A 19,763-nucleotide genomic window follows, 5' to 3' on the forward strand; every position below is an offset into this window, starting at 1 on the left:
GACTTTAAGAATAAAAAGAAATGAAATGGTACAAGTTGGCAAGATATTGCTAAAATTTCCTTGCAGGTGCATGAATTGAGGGGATACATATCCAGGTACAAATGTATAAAAACAATTGGACCTAAAATGAAGTGAGAGACCCAGACTATGTAAATACAGTTGAAAGTCATGAATTGTTTGTGTTGTTGCTTCATTTTTATACATAGTTATGTCCCCCCAGCCCAACTGTGATATTCTAGGGAACAGTGGCTAAATGGTACACAAGCAGGAACTCCCTGCGGCAGACCACAGAGCAGTCAGTCCTTGCTGTGCCCCTCTCCCCACACGGGACAGCTCAACTACGAGCAACAAGATCCCGGGCGTGGGTGTGTAGCCACCTTCACTAGAAACCCCATGTTCCAAACAGGAACCAGTATTCCTGGTGATGGCTCCATGTGGATAATGTCTAGGTCCACGGGAGAGACATGTCCAATTGTAAGAATTCCCACACTTGGAGAGAAGCAAAGCTGTAGCTTCACATCAGCTCTCTGTGGTTGATGCAGTCCTCTGGGTTACACAGAGTGTAGGTGGATAAGCAAAGAGGAGGGTCCCATAACCCTCACAAATTTCAGCATAATAATTAGAAGTGATTCTTCAGATCGAGTGCACCTTGTAAAAACTCACCAAAATGCATAGTAGTTTTGTTAAGTTAGATGAAAGTTCAGAACTTTACTGGATTTCAATACATTAGCGCTTTTTAAAAATTTTTTATTTGTTTATTTGCGAGAGAGAGAATAAGCAGTGGGACGGGCAGAGGGAGAGGGAGAGAGAAGCAGACTCCCACCTGAGCAGAAAGACCAATGCAGGGCTCGATCCCAGGACTCCAGGATCACAACATGAGCCGAAGACAGGTGCTTCACCAACTGAGCCACCCAGGCACCCCAGCACATTTGCTTTGACACCAAAACTTCACAGAATAAAACTGCAGTTCAGTCAGTATCTTCTTAACAGAATTACCTGGAGTAAGGAGATAAAATAATTATGTAACTTTTGACCTTTTGGAAGTTTTTTTTGTTTTTGTTTTTTTTTACAAGCATATTTAATAGATCATTTATACAGCAAGCGTCCAGTTCGATGTTTGGCTGCTCTCTGGATTTCGGGAGCAAAGCACCAAGTCTTCATGAGATGGTGCCCATGTGGATGAGCTTCCCTTAAGGGCGTGGGGACCAACAGATTGAGTTCCTAATCTTGATGATGCTTGAGATTTGTCCTGCTATGTTAGGTCAAGCAAATCACATTAATTTTCTTTGGAACTTAGTCCCCCAGCACTTAGTATGATTGCACAATATTCACCAGGTGTTTAACGAGGTGCTCTGTTTGGGAAAAAACACCACTTATTCAAAAACACTACTGATGTGCAACACCGGATTATACTGTGTAGCTGTCAAGTCCCTTCGGGTTTTTTTTTTTTTTTTCAATTGTGGGCCATTTTCTGATTCTCATTTTTGGGGTTCTAAAATCTTAGCAAGCATCACCAATACTAAATACCAAGAGTCCATTTAAACTTTTTTTTAAGTTGCAGCGATTATCTGTTATGACAAAATAAAAGTAACAGTCAGGGATGGAGCTCTGAGCGCCCAAAAGGAATCCGCGCCCATCGCCAGTCTGCTTTGTCTCTCGGAGGACCTGCAGCATTTTTCCCCGCCCTCAGTAACCAAGATAAATAAGTTAGAATGTGGCCGTTTTGTCACGCTTATGAGACTACAGTTCTCAATTTGGGGTTAAAGGTTTTGGCTGCTATAAAAATGTCGTTTTAAAATACATTTTGAATTGTAAGAACAAAAGAAATTTTTTGTATTTTTTTTTATTTAATTGGAATAATTTTCAGGTTTCTACATATAGGGTAGTTATAAATTTAAAGCATTAGGCATTTATTGGTGAATAATGTATATATCCCCATTCAAAGAAATACTATAAAAAAGACATTCCAGGGATGCCTGGGTGGCTTAGTTCATTAAGCAGCTGCCTTCTGCTCAGGTCATGATCCCAGGGATCAACCCGTGGGATCGAGTCCCACATCCGGCTCCTGACTTAGCAGGAAGCCTGCTTCTCCCTCCCACTCTGCCTGCTGCTCTCCCTGCCGGTACTCTACCTCTCTGTTAAATGAATAAATAAAATCTTTTTAAAAAAAGAAAGAAAGAAATTCCAGCATATAAAGGACGTGCAAAGAAAGGAGCTCAAGAAAGAACCTGAGCAGGAACAACCAGAAAAGTGGGAAAATAACCAGGAAAGCATGGGGACATGCAAACCAAGGGGATTAAAGCCAGAAAGACAGCAGCGATGCAGAAGTGTCTGTTTTTAGTTAATCTCCAGCAAAAGCAGTACCTCGGGGCAGGGGAAGAAGCCGGGCAGCAGTGGCTGAGGAAGCTGGGGGTGAAGGCCGCTTAGGTCTAGAGTACTCCGTGGGGAAGGCAAGATGACAGACATTGAAAGGGGGAGTTCAGAGTATTAAAAATTCCAAATCATTTCATATAAAAGCATTGTGCATTGTTGTGTACGGGTTTTCCTTGCTCACAGGCTTCTTTTTCTGCGTATCAGTTGTCAGCCTTCGTGTTGTCAGGTATTTTCTTTTCTTTTCTTTTTTCTAAGATTTTATTTATTTATTTGACAGACAGAGATCACAAGTAGGCAGAGAGAGAGGAGGAAGCAGATTCCCCACTGAGCAGGGAGCCCGTTGCGGGGCTCGATCCCAGAACCCTGAGATCATAACCTGAGCCATAGGCAGAGGCTCAACCCACTGAGCCACCCAGGTGCCCCCAGATATTTTCAATTAAAAAAAAAGCTCTATAGTGCTAGGAATGAAGGTATAGACATTTTTCGCTCGACACTGTACATTTCCTTAAAGTCTTAGAAGAGATGAAGTGTCAGAACATCTCTGATTTCCCTGTAGCACCCAAACATACAGTTAGCATTATCCAAATCTATGCTGGGGCCACTGAGTAACATAACATCGTTTTGTTTCCCGAGAGATGACCTCCATTCTAAATTAGAGTACATAGTTTTCACTTACTATTATATGCGCTATTTTGACTATGACAGTCTACACCTATCTGTATGTATACAAACGCACATGAATGTTATCTATTTGGAAAACAATAAATGTATAGAATTTACAGAGAGAACACTATGACTAACTTATTAAAACATTGAATTTCTCTCCACAGATAACTAAGAGTGTTCAGTAACATGTACGAAAATGCTTGTAAATTATAAAATGCTATACAAATATGAAATATTAGAATATTAAGGATCAGGTGTTAGGTTAATAGAAATACATTTTTTATTTATTGAAAATACGATTAAGGTACAATATTGATAAGCTGTTGTCACATTAAAAATCCACTATATGTGGAATATCAACCTAAAATGTGTTAAGGAACAAAGTAATGGCAGGAAACAGGGAGCATCCAAAGCAGTTGATGCTATCAGTACTCATAAACAACTGTTCCAATATGGAAAATACTACTGGCAGATAAACATAATTTAAGATATCAGTAATATGATCATCTAAAGGCAAAAAATTGTATGAAAAACTAGAAGGCATTTAATGCTAAAGCCTCAAGAGCAATCAGAGAATAGATCCATACAAAGACGGAACCTGCCTCAGGAAATAATGAGATATAAGAATGTTAATAAAGAACTAACGTTAAAATCGCAAGTCATCAGCTTCCATCACAACCAAATCCTTATCACGTTTGTGTAATGTACTTCACCCTTCTGACAGATGCAAGGGAGAAGAAGCTGTATTTTCCCCCATATTAAGTTTTTATACTTTGAAATGATGCTGTCAGATATCTATCTCCAATACCCATGTATGTGCGGCGACACAGCTGATCTGAGCCACAGGCAACCCTGAGACATCTGGCCAGAGCTGAGCAGTGACCTATTTGACCTCTGTTTTTCCTTTGTACCAGTAATTTAAACCAGATTTTCTAGCCCACATTCACTACCTATAGGACTACCAGACTTCTAAAAGGTGAAAATACTCTTGAGAGGAGTCTTTTAAAGGGAGCGTGGGTAAGCTGCACACACGGTTCAGCACGTGTGAGAGGACACTGACATGTGAGCGGACACTGGTTGATCAGAAGAACACATGCATGGACCCTCAGGACAAAAATATACTAGAAATCAAAAGCCTAGAGGCAGCCTATAAAGCGTCAACAACAAAAAGAACATCTTAATCAGGCTTTCTCTCTACCTGCCTGTCCAAATGCTTTCCGACCTGTGCAGATCCATTCCTGCCTGTCCGGCCGCCTCCGCACCTTATCCCTACTTAACTGACCAGCTCTCCCCTCCACGGGCCCTGTTGCTATCTCACCATTCCCAGATTCTTCCTAGCTGTCCGACTGTCTCTGCCCCTCACCAGCCCCAAACCTTGCCTGTCTGTCCATCTGTCCCCTCTGCTCTCCCAAAGACCTCTTTGCCGGCCTCGGTGCTGTCCTACCCAGTCAAATATGTTCCTCACCCTCCAGCGCCAGGGACCCCCAGCTTCCCCAGCAGTTTCCCACGTCTACCAGCCCCGGTTCTTTCCGGCCCACCTGACCGTCTACCCCGCCCACCCCGAAGCTCCACAATCACCCCTCATCCTGACTCACAGAGCAAGTTATTTTACCCAACTTTCAGACCCAAACATTTCCCTCCACAGTGTTCTCCTCCAACCGCTCTAATGCCTGCCCTGATTCGTCGTTCCCTTCCAGCTCGACTGGTTGTTTCCCCAACCCCTTGGGAAGCTCTCCCCGTTCTGAAGCCTTCCTGTTTATCCGCTCATCCCCCTCCTCAACCAGTCCCCACCCCTTCTGATCTCGGCCCGTTGCCTGAACATCCCGCCACCTTGGATCCCCTTTGGTCCGTCCAGCGGTCTGTTCCGCGAACCCCCCCAGTGTCAGATCTGCCAAAGGCCTTTGTAGACCATCGTCTCGCCTCGGTTCACGGCCACCCACCTCCCTGCCGCTCCCCAGGCTCTTCCTTGTCTTCATCACTGTCTGCTTCCGCACCTTCTGCGTCCCCTGTGCGGTCCTCTTCCTCCATCCTCTCCTCTTCCTCTCCGGCCTCTCCCGCCTCTCCCGCCTCACCTCCTCCATCTGGCCGCCTGTTTTCTTCTCCTCTGCGTCCAGCTCCCTCTCTGGCCCACCCCGTGGCTTCCTCCTTCCCCCCCACGCTCTACTCTCCCTCTCTTCCCACTTCCCCATCTTTTGTTCCCGGCCATCCCCTCAACCTTCCTCACTGGGGGAAGAAAGTAGAGAAGAGAAGAGAAGCAAGTGGCGTAGAGAAGAAAGAAATAGAGAAGAAAAAGTTGGGAAACGTCAACTTTAAAGGTAAATAAATCGGGTTAATGAGATAGTTTGTAGATCTAGCAATATTTTGTTTGGGAAAGGTGACTGAAGGGACGGACTCTGTGAGAATAGGAAAACCTGAAAGGCCGAGAGAGAAACATACTCTCAGCGTTCAGGAACTTGTGTTAAATACCTTCGTGCTCTCCATGACCTCCCTGCGGTCACATAAAAAGATAGGCTGGAATCCAGTAACCATTGACCTTGACTATTCCAGTTTGTCCAAATAAAGATATATATGTGTATTGGAGATAGGTATATGTTACATGTGGCTCTGTATCCTCCAAGCATTTTATCCTCACTAAAACGGGAGTCCCTGAAGTGAGCTGGGGCTGAGTGCTCCTGGGAATCCCGCTGCCGGAGCAGTGCGGCAGGAGCCGGCTGTCAGGCACCCTTCCTTCCCACCCCCCAAAACTGTGCTGCTCTGCTCTTTGCCTCTCACTCTGTACCTGTGCTGAAGTAGAACTTGCTAGACCTTTCCAGAAGACGCAGAGTTCTAATAGAAGGTGGCGTTGCCCACTGATGTCCAGTGGGTGGCCCTTCAGCACACTACAGGCAGAGCCTGCGCTCAAGATACACCTTGTGTGGCCTGAAAACCAGCTTGTCTCTGTGACACAGCTGAAAACAACTGTGATTATCCTCCTCCGGCAAGGAAGGTCCAGGCTTCCGAACCTAGTAAAGTAGGATGGAAATTCCTGTCTGCCCCAGACAGACAGTTTTCATATTTTCTATCTGCTTGACTCTTCAACCAACTTTATTTAGGTTACGGGAATACCTACCAGCGATAACGTCAGCTCAGAACTAAGGGTAGCGCAGCACATTTTTATCCAGATAGGAATGCTCTTGCAGAACGAAGGAATGACTCTCCGTATCTACAGGAGTTCCTTCTACATCTGGCCCAAACAGTAAGAGAAACAGGACTTCGTAATCGAAGCCATGAATAACTGGGTGTTCTTACATGAAGGTGGGGTGCTTTATTGGCAGTATAACCCCACAACCATTTTTACTCTACTAGTGACTGCCTTAAATTCCCTTTCCAATATCCTTAGATGTGATTATCTGAACACAGACCCCCCCACACACCCATACAACATAAATGTGTCATTTGTATAGATAGGGAGAGGTTAACTTTATTTAAATGTACTAAATATTTTTTATGTATGGTTCACAGAGCTATAAATAATGCCTTGCCTTCATCATTGTCAAAAAATGATCACAAGCATCAGAAACATCTCTTATCCAAAATCAATTGTGGTAAAGAATTGAAGGAAAACAACAGGGCAAACTTGGCTACTAACAAAGATGCGTTCCAGCTTAAACTGGAAGAAACTCAGAAACTCCTAGAAGATCAGCATCTAAGCAGTTTGCAAGTATGAAACTATAAATATGTTAATATTATTTTAGTATCTAGTAATAAATCTGTCCCATCTCTGCAGTGATTTACACTAAAGAAAAGTATGCCATTAACCAAGGATAGGATGTGAATGAATCAGCACAAATTCATCATAGATACTACAGAAATAATTGTTTAGATTTCCCTACCTTTTCGATCCTTTCTCACTCTGCTTTCTCTATTCTTTTTCCATCTCTTATACTTGGAAATATATGCTCTATGAATGTTTTCTGAAGAAACATGAAAGCTATTTAAAACTACAATGTAATATAAGTATCATTGTTAGAGACTGTATGATAAAAAGCATCCTGAAAATTGTAATACTTGTGGACATTAGGTTCTTAATGAAAATATATCACAATTAGCTAGAAATGGCAGTTCTGTTCTATCTCTGTTCATACCTTCACTTGGGTTTTTTTTCCACAAAGTCTGGATTTCACCTGATTTTCCTGAAATGTTCATGTACTTTATTTTTCATGAGTAATTACACACATTTATGAGATTCTTAGTAGGCTGATATCAAGATTAAACTCATAACCTTGGACTGATTGATCCAGTAACTAAATAATAATGAAAAGGCTTTAAAAAAAAGGAAAGCAGGAGGCTGCTTCTGGCTACGATGAAATGCCTTCCTGTCATAAACAACAATAATTCTGAATAAAACATACGAAACGGCTGTTTTTAGACATTAAGCAGTAGACAATATAGGACAGGATCTTGAAAAAAGGAAAACCAATGAGATAAGCCCTATAATCTCATAGGCTTTCTACCCGGACATATCCTTTGGCCAAGCCTCAGAAAAAAATCCACACCCCCTGCAGAGGCACATAAACATTAAATTAAGCCACGCAGCACAGGGAGTGTGATCGGTCAATGGTCTGGTGCAGGGACAGACACAGCCACACTTGGGGTGAGCAGAGCGTGCTGTGTGGGCTTGTCAAGTCCCTGTGTCACACACCCGAAACTCAGGGAACATTGTGTTTCAGCTGATCTCAAGTCTAAAACATTGAAAAATTTGAAAATTTATCTAGAAGGGAAAAGAAAGATCCATAGCACATGAGTAAACAAAGATAAGGCAGACCACATTATGGTTGGGCTAGAATACAGTGAAGTATTTTTGAAGTTCTGAGATCCGAAAACTCCCGGACTAAATTTCTATATCCAGCTGGCAATATCCTTCTGGAACGAAGGCAAAATGGGCATCTTCCGACAAACAGAGCTGACCAGCCCGCACTCCCCAGTACTCTCCCAGCATCCGCACTACAGGAAATGTCCCTGGAGGTTTTTCAGGCAGAAGGAAAATGGTATCAGATGAAAACTCAGATCTGTCATGATAGCAGGTTAGTGGTGGTTAGTGGTGGGTAGGTATGGACTTCCGGCAGATGGTTCTGGATTGTTTGATAAGGTGGGTATGGGTGACTGATCTGTCAAAATCCATCAAACTATACATTTAAAATGGGTGCATTTGGTAGATAAGTCTACCTCAAGGGCGTTGATTTTAAAACTGAAACAAGGCAAACTAAAAGTGTAAACCAGTACAGTTCACATATCAGTAACTTACAAGCAAACATTGAAGCTGATAACGTTTCATTTCTTAGTGATGAGACAAAATGTGGGGGGAAAAGTATAGTGAAATCAGAAGTTGCTAAACTTCTTCTCAGGCGCTTTGGGGTATGAGGCCATCACAGACCTGTAACAACAAAAATCTTACAGCCATGAATATCACACATACATCTAGAAAGACCCTCAGACCCAGAGTTCTACATCTCATTAGATGTCATCTCAAAGGAAGCTCTCGAGGGTTTGCTTGTGACTGTCTGTTAAAGCAGCTCAGCCTCAGAAACAGGTGTGCACCTAGTGTGCTCTATTTTGTTCCGATGAGGCTGAGTGCCCTTCACTTTCAAAAGACACCAAAGCACCGAGGATGTGATAAGTAGGTAGTAGATGCTGGTAATGTCAAACTCTCATTTCAAAACTTATTTCGTGTTAATATGTCAGTAAGCATTAACTATAGAGACTAAAATGTTTTATTCTGGAATTGATTTACTGGGCTTCTTCATTTATTTAATGGGCTAGAAAAATAAGATATTTTTGTTCAATATCAGAATATTTAAATATTCTAAAATTTGTAAAAAAAAAAAAAAAAAAGGACAGTCATTTCCTTTCTTTTGAGTCCATTTAACTCTTTGACAAGATTTACAATCGGAAATCCTCTTGAATATATTTATTTATATGTGATACTAATCAATGCATTCTAGGTATATGTGAGAAATTAGAAATATCTTTAAACACATACCATACTTTGAAGTGATGATGAAATTTTATTAAAGATTGATAAGTTCCATGAAACTTCATTGAAATAGTGATGAGAATGTCTATGAAATTCATAGAAATTATTACTAAGTTTCAAAAAAGGACTCTTTAAAGTCAATAATCATCAATTCTACATCCTAATTAGAATTGCCTGGAGTACTTAAAAATACAAATACATGGATCCCATTCAGGGGATAATAAATCATTAGGACCCAGCGTAGTTATTTCTACAAAGCTCTTCCCGTGATTGTAACCTGCAGTCAGAGTCTAGAACCCCACAGTGTAGGCCACGAGAGTCCCTGCTCTCAGAAGATGTGTCCCTACCAGCGGGAACCTCACACTGGGGTCACAGAGTTTTCAGAAGCCTCATACAAGTCCAGTGAAGCTTTCAGGGAAAAAAAATACCTAAATAGTAAGTAACTATTTTTCACATGGTGTTATAAAACCTTCAAGAAATTCAGTACTCCCAATGGACTAGCAATAGTAAAATTATTTTCTAAGCCATAAACATGGTTAGAATAAAGAGGTAGTTGCTTTAGGCACAGAAACTAGAGCAAACACAATTTATCCTAAGTCTTCATTGGCTCCCTCTTTTTCCCTCTGAGGACTATGCCAGGAATACAGATCATTTAGACACTTATGCTGTTGATAATCATAGTACTTTATTGTTTTATGCCAAGGGCAGTAGGGCTCAGTAAAGTGGTGTATCAACTCATTAATTTTGGTTGTTTAAAAAGTTCTAAGCTAGAGAACAATGTTCTTTTTTTTTTTTCTTCTTTCAGATATTTTGTGATGAAGTTAATCAACTAACAAATTCTGAAACCCTCTCAAGTATAGACAGCCTTGAGGCTGGGGAACATGAAGAAATATACTTAACACTTGAGGAGCTCTGCACATCCAGCCAGAAGAGCTCCATTTCTCCCAAATCAGTCAATCTGCAGGCAGCTAATCTGAGCGGCGGTGGTGAAGACGAACTGTCATTCTCTAAGACTCAGCGTATAAACAACTGGCTCGTAAACGTAAATGACCCAAAGACTGAGACTGTCCCATCTGTCTCAGATACTTTAAGCAAAGCGAATGTGCTGCCTTCTTGTGAATGTCTGAACGGCGAGGACCAAAGTGCGCCTGCGGAGAGGGTGACAGAGCGTGCTGACCATTCAGTAGCCTCGGTGTACAGCCGCCCCGCATCCCGAAGGGATGGAAAATGCACAAAGGTCTCCGAAACGAGCGCTGGGAGAGCGGCCGACTCCTGCTCCGGCACATTCAAAAGGGAGAGACCCTTCGTTACTGAGAGCCCAACGTTTAAATTCAGCAGAGTGGGGACCGCTGCGGACCGTCTCACACGGGAGCCGGCGACGTTTGCAGACCGCGGTGGCGCTTGTGCATTAGCAGCAGAGAGCGCGGCCGCTTCGTGTGTGCCGGTGGCGACCCGCACAGCTCTGCCCTGCGGCGGGCTTGCGGCGAGGCCCTCGCCGGAGAGCAGCCGGCGAAGACCGCTGGGCCCGGCGCAGTGTTCGGACAAGTTGGGAGGCTTGCCGGAGGTCAGAGAGGACACGTTACAGGACGTTCCCCGTGATAAGGCGGACCCGCCCTTGTTTTCAGCCGGCGTCCCGGTTGCCTGGGTCCCTCCCCGCTCTGCCTCGGACAGTGGGACACACGCAAGAGCCCAAACATCAGCCTGGGGGTGTTCGGTCGGGCCGCACAGGACGGGGAAGCACAGCGCGCACGAGAGGGGCGGCGGGGTCTTCCTCAAGAGCATCTTGAAAAAAGAATCTAAGTGCGAGCGCGGCCGTTTTAAGGCGCTGGTGGTCAGCCACAGCGGCAGGTGCGGCGGTCCGAGGGCGGCTCTCCGAGACAGCGCTGAATTAGCGCAAGAGAAAGCTACGGAAACCGCAAAGACGGTTAAAAAACTGAGGTGGTTTGACGAACCTAGAGACCCCGCCGGCCAGGCGCTGAAGAGCAGGACGGAGCCGTGTCCACAGCGGGGTCCGTCTTTCCGCCCTCAGCCGCGCAGGGGAGCTGCGGGCCGGGGGGCAGCGCGGCCACAGGAGGACGGCGTCTCGGAGACGGCCGCTGCCCCCGGAGCACCTGCAGCAGCCCCAGTGCCTCTCACCTGTTTCGTGCCTTCTGGCTGCGACGCGGCCGAACAAGCCTGGCCGACCTCAGGGACGGGGGAACGGCCACTCCCGCGGCCCCGGGGGGGCTCCAAAGCTGAGACGGCGAGGCCGCGCGGTGCCGGGGCCCGCAGGAGAACGAGATCGGCCCCCGCGCAGGGCGCGCTGTCGTGGGCGCTTGGAAGGGACGCCGCGCCCCGGCCGCGCTCGGCGGGCAGAGCCCACGGCCCCTGGGCAGCTCAGGGTGCACCGCCTGTGCCTCCGCCCCCGCCCCGCAGCACGAGCTGCAGAAGCCCATGGGCGTTTGGCTGCCCCGCAACGCCGCATGGAGACCCGCAGCCGGTGACGGCGCCAGGCTGCCTCCGCGCCAGCCCCGTGCTTCCCCCGGAGCGCGGCGGGCTCAGCGCGTGGGGTCGGGAAGGTGGCGGGCCGCTGGCACACATGCCTTCGGGGCCCGGGCCTGCGATGCCTTCACCGCGTGGTTCGCGGCGCCGGACGCGCGCCGAAGCAGCCGGCTCGGGCGGCTCCGGGGCCCGTCCTGCCCGCGGAGACGCCCGCCGCCCGCCGCCCCTCAGGGCCGTCCGGGAGGAGTCCGTTTCCCGACGGAAGGCGCCGAGTGACGCGCGCGGCCGCAGGGAAGCGGATGCTGGTAAGCGCGCGTGTCCATACCGAGCGCGCAGCAGCGGCGCGGTGCTCCCGGCGGACCCCACACGGAACGGGGACCCGGCCGCGCAGAAACAGGCCTCCGCACCGTCTGTCCTTGTCTCTGCCGGGGTCTTTCCTTTTCCAGGAAACACGGGGTCAGCTGCCTCGTTACACGCCAGTGAGCCGCGCGCCGGCCCTCCGGCTCCTGCCCCAAGCCCCGGCCGCGCTTCGCCCAGCCCTTGTGCGCGGGTCTGCCTGCTCGCAGGTGAGGAGCTCCCGGTCCACGCCTGTACCATTAGTCGCTGCCTGACTCCTGCCCAAGCCCTTGTCCTCTGGGGAGTGAACTAGATGCCCCTGAGTTTTCCTGCCAGGAGGAATCACCTGCCTCTTGAAAAACAGATAGGACTTGGGGACAAAACAGAAAAGCAATTCTTTTCCCAAAGCTATGAGTAAATAGGTGATGTGGAGAGGGAGTTAGTTTAAAATTTAATATTCAGAGTCTTCTTTAATTAGACAGGTTTTAAGGACGGGGGCTTTCCTTGTCATTCGTCGCTGTCTGCCCAGGTCCTGGCAGTTGGTAGTCACCCACACTTTTCTTAAATTGAGAGCACGGAAGTCATATTAGCAGATGGGAAACTAAATGCAAAGACTAAAAATTTACAGTACTAGTCTGCAAAAATATTTTTTTTCATTTTTTTAAAATATTTTATTTATTTGACAAAGAAAGACACAGCGAGAAAGGGAACACAAGCGGGGGAGTGGGAGAGGGAGAAGCAGGCTTCCCACCGAGCAGGGAGCCTGATGCAGGACTCTACCCCAGGACCCTGGGATCATGACCTGAGCCCAAGGCAGACACTAAGCGACTGAGCCACCCAGGCACCCCCCCTTTTTTTTCCCGTTTTTCATCACAAGTGCCCTCCTCCCCATCACCTGTTTCACCCATCCCCCACCCACCTCCCCTCTGAGGACCCTCAGTTGTATTCTTTATAGTTAAGAATCTGTTTCTTGGCAAAAACCAAGATTTTTTAAAAATTATTTTTCTCACTAAGGATTTCATCATCTTTTAATCTAGGATTTTACAATGTAACTTTAGTTTTCACACTACATCCCCCCCCAAAAAAAAGAAATAAAGAAAGAAACCATATAGATTGAGAAAAACCCTTGTGTACCTGTATGTATGTCTGTATATACCCCACGTCCCACCAGTTTGTTCTCCGGAGGAGAAGAGTCTGTTTTTTGGTTTGTCACCTTTTTTTGTTTGCTATGATTCTTAAATTCTACATACGAGTGAGATCATATGGTATTTGTCTTCCTCTGACTGACTTATTTTGTTTAGCATTAAACTCTCCAGATCCACCCCGTGGTTGCAAATGGCAAGATTTCATTCTTTATATGGCAGAGTAATATTCGTGTGTGTGTGTGTGTGTGTGTGTGTGTGTGTGTGTATGTGTGTGACATCCTCTTTATCCCTTCATCTATTAGTGGACACTTGGACTGCTTCCATAATTTATTGGATCACATGGTAACTCTGTTTTTAATTTTTGAGGCATCTCCACACCGTTTTACACCGGGGCTGTAGCAGTTTGCACTCCACCCAGCGGTGCACCTGGGCGCCTTTTTCTCCACATCCTCGCTGGCACTTGTCCCTTGTGTTTAGTTTAGTCATTCCATCAGGCGTGAGGTGGGATCTCCTTGTGGTTTTGATTGGCATCTCCCTGACGATGAATGACGATGATCGTCTTTTCATGTGTCTGTTGCCATCTGGATGTCTTCTCTGGAGAAATGTCTCTTCATGTCTCCTGCCCATTTTTTTTTTAATATTTTATTTATTTATTTGACAGAGCTCACAAGTAGGCAGAGAGGCAGCAGAGAGAGGGAGGAGGAAGCAGGCTCCCTGCTGAGCAGAGAGCCCCATGTGGGGCTCGATCCCAGGACCCTCGGATCATGACCTGAGCGGAAGGCAGAGGCTTAACCCACTGAGCCAGCCAGGCGCCCCCTCCTGCCCATTTTTAATTGGGTTATTTGTTTTTTGGGTGTTGAGTTGTATCAGTTCTTTATATACTTCGGATACTAACCCTTTCTTGGAAATGTCATTTGCTCGTATCTTCTATGAGACAATAACTGTTGTTGTTGTCTTTTAGTTTTATTGATTGTTTTCCTTTGCTCCATAGAACCTTTCTATTTTACTGTTGTCGCAATAGTTTATTTTTGCTCTTGTTTCCGCCACCTCAGGAGACATATCTAGAAAAATGTTGCTGCAGCCAGTATCAGAGAAAGTAGTGCCTGTGCTCTCTTCTAGGATTTTTGTGGTTTCAGGTTTCTTATTTAGGTCCTTAGTCCATATCAAGTTTATTTTTGTGTGTAGTGTGAGAAGCTGGTCCAGTTTCATTGTTTTGCATGTGGCTGTCCAGTGTTCCCAGCACCATTTGTTGATGAGACTTTTTTTCTATTGCATATTCTTGTCTATTTTGTTCAATATTCATTGACCGTATAGTTGTGGGTTTACTTCTGGGTTTTCTGTTCTGTTCCAGTGAGCTGGTTTTGTGCCCATACCTCACTGTTTTGATTACTGTGGCTTCCTAGTATATCTTGAAATCTGGGACTGTGATACCTTGAGCTTTACTTTTCTTTTTCAAGATTGCTTTGGCTATTGGGGGTCTTTTGTGGTTCCCTGCACATTTTGGGATTGTTCTAGCTCTGTGAAAAATGCTGTTCTTATTTTGATAGCAATTGCATTAAATCTGTAGATTGCTTTAGGGAGTATGGACATTGTAGTAACATTTGTTCTTCCAGCCCATGAACACAGAATACCTTTCCATTCATTTCTGTCATCTTCAGTTTCTTCTATCAGTGTTTTATAGTTTTCAGAGTACAGGGCTTTCACCTCCTTTGTTAAGTTTATTCCTAGATATTTTATTCTCTTCCGTGCAGTTGTAAGTGTGTTTTCTTCATCTTTCTTTGTGCTACTTCATTATCAGTATGTAGAAATGTAACGGATTTTATATCCTGCAACCTTGGTGAATTCATTTATCAGTTCTAGCAGTTTCTGGGAGGGGGGGGTCTTTAGAGTTTTCTCTATGTAGTATTATGTCACTTGCAAATACTGGAAATTTTACTCCTTTCTTACTGATTTGGATGCCTTTTATTTCTTTTTGTTGTCTAATTGCTGCAGCAAGGACTTCCAGTACTGTGTTGAATGAAAGTGGTGAAAGCAGACACCCTTGTCTTATTTCTGACCCTAGGGGAAAACCTCTATTTTTCCCCACTGAGTATGATGTTAGCTGTGGGTTTTTCATATCAGGCCTTTATTATGTTGAGGTTCAGTCCCTCTAAACCTACTTTGTTGAGGGTTTTTATCTTGCATGGATCTTGTACTTTGTCTGTTGTACTTTTTCTGCATCTATTGAAACAGTTATATGGGTCTTACCCTTTATTAATGTGGTATACACAGTGATTGATTTGTAAATATTGAACCACCTTGCAGCCTAGGAATAAATCCCACTGCATCTCAGTGAATGATTTTTTTAATGTATTATTGGATTCAGTTTGCTTACGTTTTGGAAAGAAAAAAGATAACTGTCTTGACAATGTTTATTTAAAAAAAAGAGAGAGAGAGAGAGAAAATCCATGCAAAACTAAACCCCCAAAAAAGAGTTAGCCGTAGCTTTTAAAAATTTAATATAATTTTAGGCAATAATGAAAGATCTTTGGAAGTACTGCTATAGTCTACATTATTTCTTATATTGTCTGTGTATTTCGGTGGTTATTTAACAAACTGGAGTGACACAGAGCTCTGGAAACTGGGGTCACGTCCAATAAAGGAGCACAGACCTGAGAGATGTGATAGCTGTGTACAAATATTTGAAGGTTTACTGTATGAAAGAAAGAGAAAACAGAAGTACATGAAGGGTAAAACTCACAAGCATATTTTCAGCCCAGTGTACGAGAGGGTTTGCGCTAAGACCACCAACCATGTGAGAGGCTGGGCCTCCCCATGGCTGAGTTGTTTGAGCAGCAGCTGAATGTCTGTGGGTGAGGAAGATGCATCTCCAGGGAAAGGGGGACTTGTCGACTTCCAGGGTCTCTTCCAAAGCTATCATTCTTGGAACATATCCAGAATTTGTCCTGATGTTTATAATTAAGAATACATTTTAAATATGTAATAATTAATGATTAATAGCTTTATTTTGAGTTTCGGTAGAAAAACTATTATGTGTAGAATTTTTACATGAGAAATTTAGCCAAAGATGCCAGTGTAAACTATATATTTATATTTTGCAAATATACCAAAGTTCTCAGCTACTATATTAACTATTAGATAGTATTTAACTGCATGTATATGAATGGAACAATACACAGTTTTAAGCATATACTGTATGTGTTCCCAGAATAAGTAATTTACAATCCACAGAGCTGAAATCTACACAAAGAGCAATAAAGCTCAAAAACAAATAATTATGCTACAAATCAAGAAAGTACAAAAGTGTTGGCAGCTCTTGACTCCAAAAGATTTACAAACAGGCTGAGGGAAGGGAAAAATTCTTGACACAGCAGTCATGTGGCCAAGAAAATGTTCACTTAAAGTATTTTTAAAGCTCTTCAGAAATGGAAAGATAGGGACTTTCCAAGATCTTCTTATGCATAGAAAACAGTGTAGAGACTCTTTGATGCCCAAACGATCTCGCTAGAAACTGTAATATTTAGCATACGTAGCCTAGCATAGTTAGCATCTACCTTACCTACGTGGGTGGGAATAAAATAATGCAGAGCTTCTTAAGCTGTAGGTTGTGTCTCATTTAGTGGATTATGAAATCGACTTCATGAGTGATGATCAGAATTCTTTAAATAAAATACAATTTTAGCATCAGAATGTTCTAAGATAGAAACTAGCAGAGGGCATCATATATTGTAAAGGTGTGCATGTTCCACAGAACTGGCATCCTTCCTGGATCATGGTGCAAAATGGATTTCTTTCTGTGAGACACAGTCAGATCCGAAGGAAAGTTACTGGCAGAGAGGGAAAGAGCTAGAATTTCAGAGTTCAAGATCAGCCACTTGGAGGTAAATTCCAGCTTTTCCCTTTATCGACTCTGTGACTTCAGGAAAGTTACTCTTCCTTCCTCATGCCTAATTTCTTTACCTGTAAAAATAGTGATGATAATAGTGCCTACAACTTTTAAAACAATGCCTGGGCAGTTACAGATGTTGAACTGACCTTAGCTGGAATTACGCCATTATTTCTTACTCTCAAAGGTCAGGTGTTCAGTTACTAGGCAACTTCCAAGAAAGTTGCAGCTGTGTTTTTATATGTATGTGCAGCGGTGGTTTTATATGGATTCTTACAGTGTATGTATATGTATGTGTAAGTATACAGACACATACATATACATACAGATATGCATACTTCCGGTGTCTGCATTTAACTGTATATATGTGTACAGTCAGACATAGAACGTACACCGCTATTAGTAAAACTTTTGAGCACACACATACATACCATTCACATGTACGGATACATAACCTCAGTCAGAAATATTTAAAGAATGAGATAAAAATGAAATATAAACTTTTAAAATAATTAAAATTTTATATTTTTTAAGTAATACATTTTTAAATAATTTTTAAAGTAATTTTATGTATTCTCTAAAATACTTTTTCTCTAATGTATTATTAATAATGCTCTGACTGTTTAGTTTCCAATGTGTTACCAATTATGATGACTTCATTTCATATACCATTATTAGCTAATATCTCAAACTACAACATGCATTTAGGTTAAGTTTATTTTTATAATTTAATAATTTTTCAATTTGTGACTCTAACTTTGTTAGAAATATACTGTCGTTGTCATTATGTGGCAAAGAGTTTATAAAGAGAATAAGAGAGAAGTCAGCTCTTTGTCTTATTCACTGTGTTGTGTTATTTTATCTTTGATCTCTGGTTTTGCAAGAATAAGTTTTTTTGCAGAAAAATACTTGTTTTTATTGTGAGATCATTGACATGACATTGTGTGTAAGTTTAAGGTGCACTATGGATTGATTTGATACGTTTATGTATCACGATATGATTACTGCCGTAGCTAGCTAACACCTCGGTCAGTCACATAATTGTCGTTTCCCCGTTGTGGTGAGGACATGTAAGGGCTGGTCTCTCAGCGACTCCGAAGTGTGTGCTGCGGTGCTGCGGACTGTAAGCGCGGTGCTGCGGACTGTAAGCGCGGTGCATGGGTCGGGGCTCCGGAGCTCGTTCATCTTCTAACTGCAAGTTTGTGCTTGGACCAGCGTCTCGATTCCCACACTCCCTAGCCTCTCTAACCACTCTTCAACAGTTTCTGCTGGTTCAGCTTTTTACATTTCTTGGTTTAAAGTAGGCACCGTGCACAACATGGGGCTTGCACTCGGAACCCTGAGATTCAGAGTTGCGTCTTCTACCACTGAGCCAGTCAGGTGCCCGAAGTTCAGCTTGCTGAGTAGTGATACTGGACAGTGTTTGCCTTTCTGTGCCTTATTTCACTTAACGTAATGCCCTCAAGGTCCCATCCATGTTGTCACAAATGCAGGACCTCCTTCCTTCTCACGGCTGAATAACATTCTCTTTGTATAAACCATGTCTTCTTTAGTCATTCATCCACTGATGGACATTTAGGATGTTCCATATCTTAGCTATTATTAATAACAGAGCAGGAAAATACTTACATACCCCCACAAACCCCCATGTTTGACAGATGATTGAATAATCAATTTAACTTCCCAAAGAAATAGCATTGCTATTAAAACAAGTTAAATCATAAAATATTAACAGTCGAAGAAACTTCTACATCATCTAGTCTAGGGATCTGCAAACTACAGTCTCTGGGCCAAATCCACCTATTTTTATAAATCACCTATTTTTATGCTGAGTGAAATAAGTCAAGCAGAGAGAGTCAATTATCATATGGTTTCACTTATTTGTGGAGCATAACAAATAACATGGAGGACATGGGGAGTTAGAGAGGAGAAGGGAGTTGGAAATTGGAAGGGGAGGTGAACCATGAGAGACTGTGGACTCTGAAAAACAATCTGAGGGGTTTGAAGGGGTTGGGGGTGGGAGGTCGGGGTACCAGGTGGTGGGTATTATGGAGGGCAAGGATTGCATGGAGCACTGAATGTGGTGAAAAAATAATGAATACTGTTATGCTGAAAATAAATAAAAAATAAAATGAAATAAAATGCAAGGAAAAAAATAACCTATTTTTATAAATCAAGTTTTATTCGCACAAAGCCACAATCATTTGTATACATATTGTCAGTTTTCACTCTTTAAGTTTTTGTTCAAATTCCAGTTAGTTAACATACAGTGTAATATTGGTTTCAGGTGTGAAATACATTAATTCAACAGTTGCGTCCAACCCCCAGTGCTCATCACCACTACCTGTGTTGTCCTCCTCCAGCCCCATCCCCCATCTAGCCATCTCCCGGCCTCCTCCCCTCTGGTCACCTGCAGTGTGTTCTCTGTAGTTGAGAGTCTGGTTCTTGATTTGCTTCTCTCTCTCTTAGAATAGGTTTTTGATTAGTCACACAAAAAGCATAGAAAAAATAATAAATATCCGTATGTGCACTACTCACCTTAAATAATAAAATGTTGCACAAACAGTGGAGGCGCCACAAAAGTCTTCTTCAGGCTCTTCCATTTAATGAAGACTCATCCAGACCACGTCCACCCAGCGGGCACGCGTCCACTCACAGTGCAGCAGGCAGGCGAGCGCGGGCGACCGGTAGCAGCACCCTTCTCTCCCGGAGAGCCCCTGCTCTTCTCCGAGAGAGCGTTGCTCACTGGATGCAGCCTACCGCCGTCGACCTTGCGGCCGTGCAAGGCGCCAGGGTCAGGCCCATAGTAGCACAGGGAGGTCGAGATTGAACAGAAAGTGGGACTGTAGTCTGTTCTTCCCCA

The 19,763-nt window shown here is 43.8% G+C and overlaps 1 protein-coding gene across 12 annotated transcripts in view; it reads left to right on the plus strand.

Moving 5' to 3' along the window:
- The window catches only part of CEP126 (centrosomal protein 126), a 69,976-nt gene that overhangs the window by 19,005 nt on the left and 31,208 nt on the right, over positions 1-19,763 (plus strand). For 10 of the 12 annotated variants that reach the window (XR_004289230.1, XR_004289224.1, XR_004289227.1 and 7 more), the window contains exons 4-5: positions 6,541-6,739; positions 9,858-11,838. Coding sequence is in view for 4 of the 12 variants with exons in the window: in XM_032358700.1 (XP_032214591.1) it covers positions 6,541-6,739; positions 9,858-11,838 (2,180 nt within the window). In the remaining 8 variants the exon portion in view is untranslated. Of the gene's footprint in view, positions 1-6,540; positions 6,740-9,857; positions 11,839-16,748; positions 16,896-19,763 lie in introns of all 12 variants that reach the window. The other 2 variants (XR_004289231.1, XM_032358698.1) reach the window with 2 other exon arrangements.

Source organism: Mustela erminea, chromosome 9 (genome assembly GCF_009829155.1).
Source record: "Mustela erminea isolate mMusErm1 chromosome 9, mMusErm1.Pri, whole genome shotgun sequence".
Lineage (NCBI taxonomy): Eukaryota > Metazoa > Chordata > Mammalia > Carnivora > Mustelidae > Mustela > Mustela erminea.